General features: G+C 53.4%; 1 protein-coding gene across 1 annotated transcript in view; it reads right to left on the reverse strand.

The window, feature by feature from the left end:
* Nucleotides 1-10,560, reverse strand: part of LOC147120525 (uncharacterized) — a 44,047-nt gene extending 33,487 nt beyond the window's left edge. The window contains exons 1-2 of the mRNA XM_085984231.1: nt 10,477-10,560; nt 6,241-6,285 (exon numbers count right to left, since the gene is read on the reverse strand). Of these exons, the coding sequence (XP_085840357.1) occupies nt 6,241-6,285; nt 10,477-10,560 (129 nt within the window). The remainder of the gene's footprint in view (nt 1-6,240; nt 6,286-10,476) is intronic.
* Nucleotides 10,561-10,903: the final 343 nt, after the last annotated feature.

Raw genomic sequence — 10,903 nt, forward strand, 5'->3', positions numbered from 1 at the left:
AAGACAGTTCTGGCTTGGGCCTCTGATTTAATGGCCCAAAGTTGTGCCTGGCACAGCACGTGCATTGGCTGCAGCAGGGGGGACAAGACATGATGAGATAAGAGACTAAGGGGGAGAAATTTGGTATCGCCCCGTTTGGGGCGCAATTATCGGCCGGGCGCAAAGTTTAACGCCTGGCGCTAATTATCGCCTCTGACTGCAAACTTGGCTTCTATCACCCCTGGAGGTGATTGGAGCGCTAAATCAGGCGCTACACACCTCTCTTAAGGCGCTAACGCCGAGGAGCGAGGTGCCACCTCAGAGTGCTGGCGAAGCTCAGATCATGTCAATCAGCAATGGAACACAGACACACTGGTGCCGGCCAGTTCTTAAAGGGGAGGGTCCATCTTGCTCTCCATCCACACCCTGCTCATTGCAGCCTTGAATCTCGGCCTGGAGAGACCTGTACATCAAATCTGCTGGAAAGAACAATGGAGAAGCCCAGGGAAAGAGCTCAGAGTGCAGCCCCCATAGTCTTCTAAATCGATGCAAGGAAGGTCAAATCAAAATGAACCTGCAAAGTGCTGCTCAGTACCCAGAACTCCTTCACACAGCGTTGAATCTCTCCAGAAGTCTCTTTCTCTCTCAGAATGCATGGTGCAAAAATGTCGCCGACAAAAAAAGGCAGGAAGTGGTCGCCCTTAAATAGCGCTCCCCCAGTCCCTTCATGACTGTAAAACATTCCCCTCAACCTGTCATTGCTAGCAGCAGGCAGTAAGGCAGGGGGCGCCACTCAATATCCGGTCCGGGGCGCTACCGGGCCGTTGCACGCTCGACTGATGTGACGATCTGCGGGCGCAGGAGATCATGGCGGTAGTGTTTAGCGCTGCCGCAAAATGTCTGGTCAATTTCGTGAGCGGCACAAACATCGCCACACCAGGGCGCCAGTTGCTTTGCACCCCATTAGCGCCCTCTTAGGGTGCTAACGGGAGGCGCAAAGCAACTGAATTTTTAACTCTATAGCTTTGGAAGGAAAGGGCCGGATGAGATAAGGCAAGACTGTCCTCAAGATGCTGTAAGGCTCTGGTTGGTCAAGTACAGAAAGCATATGTTGTTGAAGTCACTAGAAATCAACAGGCTCTGAGACTTTTGTTGCAACAAAGGCAAAACGCGTGTTACTTTATTCACTCTCCATGAGGACTGAGGGTCTCAGCCTCGTTGCAGGGCTATGATGTCATCACACTACCGACGCATGACATCATCACGCTACCGACGCTCTTAAAGGGACCCTGCCCCGATAACCCATCCAAGTACGTACATATAACAACATTGGCTATACATAGTGAATTGTGTTTAGGTACATATAACCACATTGGCTATACATTGTGAATTGTGTTATTGTCCCTATGTGGTCTCCGCCACATACGTCCCCCCAGAATTCACTAGCACTGGCAATGTCAGTCGTTGGGGGGGCCGGATCACACGGTCGGAACGGCTCCTCAATTCTGGGGCGGGGACCGGGGGGTTCGTCGGAGGGACCTCGGGCGCTCGGTGGTGGACTGAGGGTGCAGAAACCGGAGGTCGGCCCCGCCTCAGGGGCTGTTCCAACTCAACGGGCCGGTCCAGATCCAGGTGGGCCAGCTTAAGACGGTCCACGGAAATGCAGTCCGGCTTACCGCCGACATCCACTATGAAGGTCTTGTCCCCGGTTTCCAGGACGCGGAATGGTCCATCGTAGGGTGGCTGAAGAGGTCCCTGGTGGGCGTGGTGGTGGACGAAAACGTACTCCGCCACACGAAGGTCGAGCGGAACGTGGGACTGCAGGAGGCCATGCTGCAATGTGGGCACCGGCGCGAAAACCTTGGCGTTGTCCAGAAAGTCAGACCGCTGATGGGCTGCGGACCAAGGTTCCGTTGCGTTGGGGACAAAATCCCCGGGAACCCGCAGCGGCTGTCCGTAGACGAGCTCGGCGGATGAGGACTGGAGGTCCTCCTTGGGGGCGGTCCCGAGTCCCAGCATGACCCACGGGAGTCTGTCGATCCAACTGTCGTCCCGGAGGCTGGCCCGGAGCGCGGCCTTCATGGAGCGATGAAACCGTTCGCACAGTCCGTTAGCCTGAGGGTGATATGATGTGGTGTGGTGGAGTCTCAAGCCGAGGCCTCAGGCGACAGCGTTCCAGAGCTCCGACGTGAACTGTGGTCCCCGGTCGGAGGAAATGTCAGATGGGGCGCCGAACCGGGTGACCCAAGTGCTGATGAATGCCCGAGCCACATTGGCGGACGTCGTTGAAGACAGCGGGACGGCTTCCGGCCATCGGGTGGTTCTGTCGATCATTGTGAGGAGGTGGGTGAACCCACGGGAGGGTGGCAGGGGCCCCACCAGGTCCACACTAACATGGTCGAACCGCCTCTCGGGCACTGCGAAAGGCGCCAACGGGGCCTTAGTATGGCGATGCACTTTCGAGCGTTGGCATACCACGCAGGTGCTGGCCCAGTCGCGAACGTCTTTCCTGAACCCATGCCAGACGAACTTAGCCGCCACCAGCTTCTGTGATGGCTTCCTGCCTGGGTGGGAAAGATTATGGACGACGTCGAAAACTTGCCATCTCCACCCGTCAAGCACGACGGGGCGTGGCTGCCCAACGGAGATGTCGCACAGGAGTGTGGTGCCGGCATCGTCGAACGCAACGTCCGCTAGTTGAAGGCCCGTGACCGCTGTTCTGTAGGCCTGGACATCCGGGTCGGAGGCCTGGTCGGCCGCCATGCGGGTGTAGTTGATGCCGAGGTGTACGGCGCTGGCGACGGCTCAGGAGAGACCGTCGGTGATGGGGTTGTCTTTCCCAGCCACATGCTGGATGTCCGTTGTAAACTCTGAGATGAAGGCCAGCTGGCATTGCTGATGGGCCGACCACGGCTCGGAAGCTTTGGCCATGGCGAAGGTCAACGGTTTGTGGTCCACGAACGCTGTGAACGGGCAAGCCTCCAGTAGGAAACAGAAGTGTCGGACAGCGAGGTAGAGGCCAAGAAGCTCGCGATCGAAGGTGCTGTACTTCCGCTCGTTGGGGCGGAGCTGCTGGCTGAAGAAGGCAAGCGGCTGCCAGGTGCCGTTGACCCACTGTTCGTGGACGGTGCTGACCGCATAGTCCGAGGCATCGGTGGTGAGAGCGATCGGCGCATCAGGTAACGGATGCGCCAGCATGGTCGCGATAACGAGGGCCCTTTTCGTGTCCGTGAAAGAATTGGCCATCTCCTCGGACCAGTCGATGGCGAGCTTGTCGGGCTTGCCTTTGAGGGCCTCATAAAGGGGCTCCATAAACTGGCTGCCCGGGGGACGAAGCGATGGTAAAAGTTCACCATGCCCAAAAACTCCTGCAGGGCCTTCACGGTGAGGGGTCGCGGGAAGTCCATCATGGCCTCCACTTTCGATGGCAGTGGCACCGCCCCGTCCTTCGTGATGCGGTGCCCGAGAAAGTCGATCGAGGACAGCCCGAACTGGCACTTGGCCGGGTTGACGATTAGGCCGTGCTGGCTGAGGCGTTGGAAGAGTCCGAAGGTGCGACACATGCTCCGTCCTGGAGGCGCTGGCGATGAGGATGTCGTCCAGGTATACGAACAGCAATGTCAGGTCCCGTAACACGGTGTCCATTAGGCGTTGAAAAGCCTGGGCGGTGTTTTTGAGGCCGAATGGCATGTGGAGGAATTCGAACAGCCCGAACGGGGTGATCACCGCGGTTTTCGGGAAGTCCTGCGGCCGGACAGGGACCTGGTGGTAACCCCGGACGAGGTGCACTTTCGAGAATACCACTTTCCCGGCCAGGCGGGCGGAAAAGTCCTGGATGTGTGGAATCGGGTAGCAGTCGGGGGTCGTAGCGTCGTTGAGGCGCCGGTAATCGCCGCATAGGCGCCACCCACCGCCTGGTTTTGGAGCGATGTGGAGGGGCGAGGCCCATGGACTGTTCGACCAGCGGATGATGCCGAGGCGCTCCATGGTGTCGAACTCAGCTTTAGCGATGGCGAGTTTCCCCGGGTCGAGGCGCTGAGCGCGGGCGTAGACGGGCGGACCGGTGGTCGAGATGTGGTGTTCTACCCCATGTTTGGTGGCGGTGGACGAGAACGTGGGCTTTGTGAGGTCCGGGAACTCGGCGAGGAGGCGGGAAAACTCGTCGGAGGCCGAGAGTGCGCTGGACAACTTCGTCGTGCTGGACCCGCTGAGGGAACACGGGAGCGAGCTGAAAGTCTCAGCGTTGATGAGACGTCGGTTCTTGACGTCCACCAAAAGGCCATTGGCGCAGAGGAAGTCAGCGCCAAGAAGTGGGGTGGAAACTTTTGCCGTGACAAAGTCCCAGGTGAACTGCTGCCCGCCAAAACAAAGCACCACGCTCCGTTTCCCGAAGGTGTGGATGAAACTGCCGTTGGCGGCTTCGAGGACGGGGCCGTGGTTCCCCCCCGGGGGCCGGCACTTCCTGGCTTTGGGGCCGAACTGCGCGTGGTAGAAGCAGAGGCTTGGGGGCTGCCGCCGTTGGGCTGTATCGGTGGGGGCAGGGCTCCACGTGGCCACGCAGTACTGTTGCCCAGCAGAGAAAAATTTGTCGGCCTCCTTGGCCAGGTCGCGGAAATCGGTACTGGAAGAGTTGGCTAAAACCGACCGTACCTGACCTGGCAGCTGTTGAAGGAACAGTTCCTTGAAGAGGAAGCAAGGCCTGTGTGTGCCCAGGAGGGCCAGCATGTGGTCCATCAGCTCCAAGGGCTTGGAGTCGCCAAGCCCGGGTAGAGAGAGAAGTCGGCGTGCACGCTCGGCTTCGGTGAGTCCAAAAGTTTCTAAGAGGTGCGTTTTCAGCGTTTCGAATTTGTTGAGCTCCAGGGGATTCTCGAGCAGGCTCACGACTCTGCCCGCGGTGGAGCTGCCGAGAACAGAGACGACGTAGTAGTACCTCGTGTCGTCCGCGGTGATGTCCCGGAGTGCAAATTGAGCCTCGGCCTGGGCGAACCAAGCGGCAGCCTGTTGTTCCCAAAACTCGGGTAATTTGATGGAAACGGCATTCGCCGCCATTTCGGATGAGGTCTTTGGAATCGTCCAAAAGAGCAGCGGGGTCACCAATGTTGGAGTCACTTGAAATCAACAGGCTCTGAGACTTTTGTTGCAGCAAAGGCAAAACGCGTGTTACTTTATTCACTCTCCATGAGGACTGAGGGTCTCGGCCTCGTTGCAGGGCTATGATGTCATCACGCTACCGACGCATGACTTCATCACGCTACTGACACTCTTAAAGGGACCCTGCCCCGATAACCCAACCAAGTACGTACATATAACAACATTGGCTATACATAGTGAATTGTGTTTAGGTACATATAACAACATTGGCTATACATTGTGAATTGTGTTATTGTCCCTATGTGGTCTCCGCCACAGTGTAATGGTTGTGAGAAGATCCCTGACAATTGGGAGATAACCAGGGGCGTTAACCCTTTTTCCATAGTTTAGACAAAGAACTCGACATGCCATTGGGCACCTTGTTTTAAGGGGAAGCTCTATAGGTTAAATGGTCTTGTCCATATCCTACCTCAGTCCCACCGCTATAAAGAGAATAAAAGGACACTCTAAAGAACTCTTAGCTCAGACCGTGGGGCGAGGGGCTCCTGAGAGTGGAAACGGTGGTCTAACACTCTTCAGAGAGTGCACCCATGTGGACTTTAGTCTAACACTCTTAGGTAGTTCAGAGAAAGAGAGAGAGAGAGAGAGACGTGAGACAAGAAGTAGAACGAATAGGCAGAGTTGTTCGTGCACGCCAGCCGTCTGTCCGATCGGGTCCGGTACCAGCTACTTGTCACGGTTGTATGTTTTTGCTGTATAACTAGTGTGTTATATTCCATACTAAATGCCAATTAAATGCAATATACCCACCATATTGGTTTGCACTCGATCCTGTTTACCAGAGATACGCGAATCTCTACAAATTGGCGAGCCAGCCAGGAGTGCAAAAGGATTGTTGTGGTCGAAACAAGTTGAGGACAGGTTTGGTCTATAAAGGTACTAGGTGTTGTTATCGGGTTGTAAAGCAAAAACGAAATGGCGGTGTGTATTTTAGAGACAAAGTTGCAAACAGTCTCTCGGATAGGTTAGGGGCCCTGAGGGCCCAAGCAGTAATCGGAATAGGGTGACGAGACGAGCAAGAAGAGTTACTCCGAGATTTGGGGCAAGATAGCGTCCCAGGTGGGTGCGAAGAAATGTAAAGTTAAGGAAGCCAGAAATAGGCTGGCTTACGCGGCCCACTTGTGTGCCGTTCGCTTGGGAGGTGAAGTGGTACTCCTGAAAGAGAACAATGCACAACTTGAAAGAAACTTACAGGACTGGCAAGGCCTGTTCCCTTCTCCGTCAAGAGCAAGCCTTGGCAGATGAAGCACGACTTGCCTCAAGACGCCACCATCAGGTGTTTGAGGATAACAAGGCTTTAAAAATCAAAAATGAATCCCTGACCTCACAACTTGAGGATGCCAGGGGAGCCTTGAGAGAATTACTTGAGAAACCCCCTCTGGTGACCACCGACCATACTCAGTGCGAATTAAAAATTATGGAATTGAAGTGAAAAGTGGGGAGACAAACGGCTGCGGCCATCAGTCACATAAAACCAAGGGCTCCCGGTATTAACTGGGATGATCTAACAAGAAAAGCCCAGTGCAATAATAACCCCATCTGCCAAAAAAGCCCCCCACCCTCTGCACCTCTGCCTTCCTATCCAGGACAAACTACCCCGGTAGAAACCAAGCAGGTTAATATAGTCACTACTATCACCCAATTTGGTGACCCTACACCCTCGGATGATGAATTCAATAATGATACCTCTTCTGTAGCCTACAACCTGCCCCCAAATGTGGAAGTAACTACTTCTACCAGTAGATGTTTGACCCTGGCGGAGTGCAAAGCAGTAGCTGAAGAATTGGGACCAATAAACTGGGGGACGAACCCAGTTGCTCTAACAAGTGATTGGGGTACGTTCCATCGCTGTCAGACTGAGTTAGAGTGAACAGACTTAAAATAAGTTCTGTTGTCATGCATCTCACAGGAACTCAAGTTATCACTCTCACAGGAAATCTATGATAAAAACAACAGGTGGTGGGACGTCATGGATTCAGTTTGTTCCCATTCGGACATGGACTCAGTTAATTTCACCCACGCGGCTGGGGATGCCCAGCAAGAGGCTAACGAACACCCCGTGGCCTTTGCAGCAAACCTGGTCGAGAACACAAGGAGCGGCAGAGAGAAGCCCCAGACTCGCAGAGCAGCAAACCTTGTCGGAAACAGAGAGGAGAGAGAAACAAAAAGAAAAAATCCAGGAGTGACATCACAGGATAGCTGGTAACTGATTGGTTGGTAAAGGTCACATCGGTTTTTTTTGCTCTTCCAGTTAGGGGCCGGGGTTAAATAGTTGGCTAGGCATTAAGCAGAAACTTGGAGATTAGTAACAGTTAATACTATATTAAATTAGTAACTGTTATGTTAAATTAATAACTTGAATCATATACATCTTAGTCTTAAGTTTCTGTAAGTTAGTTAATAGTCTATTAAATAGAAGCATGGCAGGGCAGCTCAGTCCCATGGAATGCACATCCTGTGACATGTGGGAAATCCAGGATGCTTCCCGTGTCCTGGACAACCACATGTGCAGGAAGTGTCATTAGCTGGAGGAGCTCGAGCTCCGGGTTTCAGAGGTTGAGCAGCAGCTGGCACCACTGTGGTGCATCCGCGAGGCTGAGAGCTTCGTGGATAGCACATTTCGGGAGGTGGTCACCCCGCAGCTAAGGAGTACACAGGCAGACAGGGAATGGGTGACCGCCAGACAGAAAAGGAGAACCAGGCAGGTAGTGCAGGTGTCCCCGAAGTGCAACTAACTCTCCAACCAGTATTCGGTTCTGAGTACTGGTGAGGGAGATGGTTCCTCTGGGGAGTTCAGTCAGAGCCAACTCCGCAGCACCACGGGTGGCTCAGCAGTACGGGGGGGAGGAAGAAGAGTGGGAGAGTAATAGTGGTAGGGGATTCGATAGGGGAACAGACAGGCGTTTCTGCGGCCGCAGACGTGACTCCAGGATGGTATGTTGCCTCCCTGGTGCCAGGGTCAAGGATGTCACCGAGCAGCTGCAGAACATTCTGAGGCAGGAGGGTGAACAGACAGAGGTCGTGGTCCATATTGGTACCAAGGACATAGGTAGAAACAGGGATGAGGTCCTGCAGGCAGATTTTAGGGAGCTAGGAAAGAGTTTAAAAAGCAGAACCTCAAAGGTAGTAATCTCCAGATTACTCCCGGTGCCACAAGCAAGTGAGTATAGAAATAGGAGGATAAAGCAGATGAAAGGATAGCTGGAGACATGATGCAGGAGGGAGGGATCCAGAGTCCTGGGGCATTGGTACCGGTTCTGGGGAAGGTGGGACCTACACATGCCGGACGGGTTGCACCACAACAGGGCCGGAACCAATATCCTCGCGGGGAAGTTTGCTAGTGCTGTTCGGAAGGGTTTAAACTAATTTGGCTGGGGGATGGGCACCAGGATGTAACATTAGAAAGGGAAAATAAAGTGCTCAAAGGATTGGGAGAGGCAGAGAGCATTAAAGTAAGAAATAATAAGCTATTAGGTGGGGTCCAACTAAGAGAGAATACAGGATGGTCTAAGATGGGTTTACAGTGTATGTATGTGAACGCACGAAGAGTAGTAAACAAGGTAAGTGAGCTGCAGGCACAAATAGCCACATGGGATTATGATGTTGTGGCAATGAGACCTGGGTCAAAAAAGGGGCAGGATTGGATATTAAATATTCCTGGTTATAAGGTGTTCAGGAAAGATAGGGAAGGAAAGATAGGAGGTGGTGTGGCAGTATTGGTTAAGGAGAATGTTACACTGCTGCAGAGGGAGGATATCCTGGAGGGGTCGAGGACAGAATCTATATGGCTAGAGTTAAGAAATAATAGAGGTGCCATTACACTACTAGGCGTATTCTATAGACTGTGGCGGAGCCACCAAAGGACTCAGAGCAGTTGTACATAATTCCTTTAACAGCAATGTAGTTACAGCCTGTGTCTGTACCTTTAATTACACTGTCTAACTGTACTATGTCTAGTTACCTTTACAGCGCGGTTTCAACGTGATGACGTCATGCCGCTCGTCACGTGATTCCCCAATGGCGGGAAGAACGTGATGATGTCATGACGTCAGCCTTCAGACCAGAGTGGCAGTCCTCATGGAGCCTTCAAAGAGAGCAGACCTGTATTCGATGTATTCCAGCAGTTTCTAGTTAAAACCTGTTTTGTTCCATTAAAGTTCGTTGTTTTAATTACCTGAGTCGAACTCAGTCTTTTCGTTAGGAACCTCTGTTCCTATATTGGTGACCCCGACTTCTACGAACAGTTTTCGTGGAAGATATTCATCATGGACACGAACGCTGTGACCCTGAAACTGCCACAATTCTGGGAGTAACAACCAGCCGCGTGGTTTATCCAGGCTGAAGCTCAATTTGCCATCCGGAACATCGTCGCGGATTCGACCCGTTACTACTGCGTGGTCTCCGCCCTCGCCAGCGCCACAGCCTCACGGATCGTCAGCCTCCTCGGTAGCCCACTGGATGACGGCAAGTACGATACTTTAAAGGCGCGGTTGCTGCAGGTCTTCGGCTTCTCGAAGTTGGAGCGCGCTCGCAGACTTCTTGCTATGCCCGGCCTCGGGGACTCCAGACCGTCCGAGCTCATGAGCCAAATGCTCACACTCTTAGGTGCTGAACCGGAATGCTTCCTTTTTAGGGAGTTGTTCCTCTGCCAGCTTCCAGAACCAGTGCAAGCTGCCTTAGCCAGTTCTGTGATCGCAGACTGTGCTGAACTCGCAGCAGAAGCCGATAAGATTTTCACCGTAACCCAGCAGTGCTGCACGGCCACGAGGCACCCAACCCCCACAGACGCGAATCCACCTCCTCAGGCGGCCGGCTGGTGCTCCTACCACGCCCATTTTGGCACGAAAGCCAGGCGCTGCCGTCCTCCCTGCAGTTTTTCGCCCCAAAAAAAAACCGCTCCCGCAGCGTTTTTCGCGAAGGAGGACCGGGTCTAAAGGGCACACCGCGACTGCGATGTCCATCGGATCTTCAGGGAAGCTTCTTTACATCACAGACTCCCTATCGGGTCACCGTTTCCTTTGTGACACCGGTTTGCAGTGTAGTATTTTGCTTGCGTTGAGGCTGGATCTCCAAGCTGGGGGCCACGGCCTTTCCCTCGAAGCAGCTAATGGCGCGGCTATTCGTACCTTCGGGAAGCGGCGGGTCCAACTGTGCTTCGGCGGTCAGCGCTTCTGCTGGGAGTTCGTCACGGCCAAGGTCTCGCAAGCCATCCTCGGGGCAGATTTTCTGTGTGCAAACGGGTTCCTCGTCGATGTCTGGCACTGCCGGTTGATCAACGCGGCCACTTTCCACTCGATCCCCTGCCACCGCAGCACCACCGTGTCGTGGTCTGTTGCCTGCGCGTACCCATCTCCGGATGAATTCACTCGTCTCCTCTGTGAGTTCCCGGAGCTGACCAGGCCGACTTTCTCTTCCTCGGTCACTAAGCATGGTGTGGAGCATCATATCACCACGACGGGCTCCCCGGTTTATGCACGGGCTTGAAGGCTGGAACCTGTAGTGTCCGCGTATAAATAACACATGGACTGCAGGAGAACGGTAATAACAGGTGTTTACTGAACAGAGGGTATGCTGGAACTAACTGTACAAATTAGTACACGGTGTTATATACAGGTGTGGTCACTACTGGTACTGCAGTATACAGGGGCTATAAAAGATAGTTCCTCTCTTAAAGGTACATACATTACAATTCCTCCCTTTTTAGATAAACAGTACATAACATTCATTTAACAATTAAATAATAACTAATTACAATTACAATTTTCTTTGTACT

Source organism: Somniosus microcephalus, chromosome 4 (assembly GCF_052327205.1).
Source record: "Somniosus microcephalus isolate GS21.2 chromosome 4, FLI_Smic_1.0, whole genome shotgun sequence".
Lineage (NCBI taxonomy): Eukaryota > Metazoa > Chordata > Chondrichthyes > Squaliformes > Somniosidae > Somniosus > Somniosus microcephalus.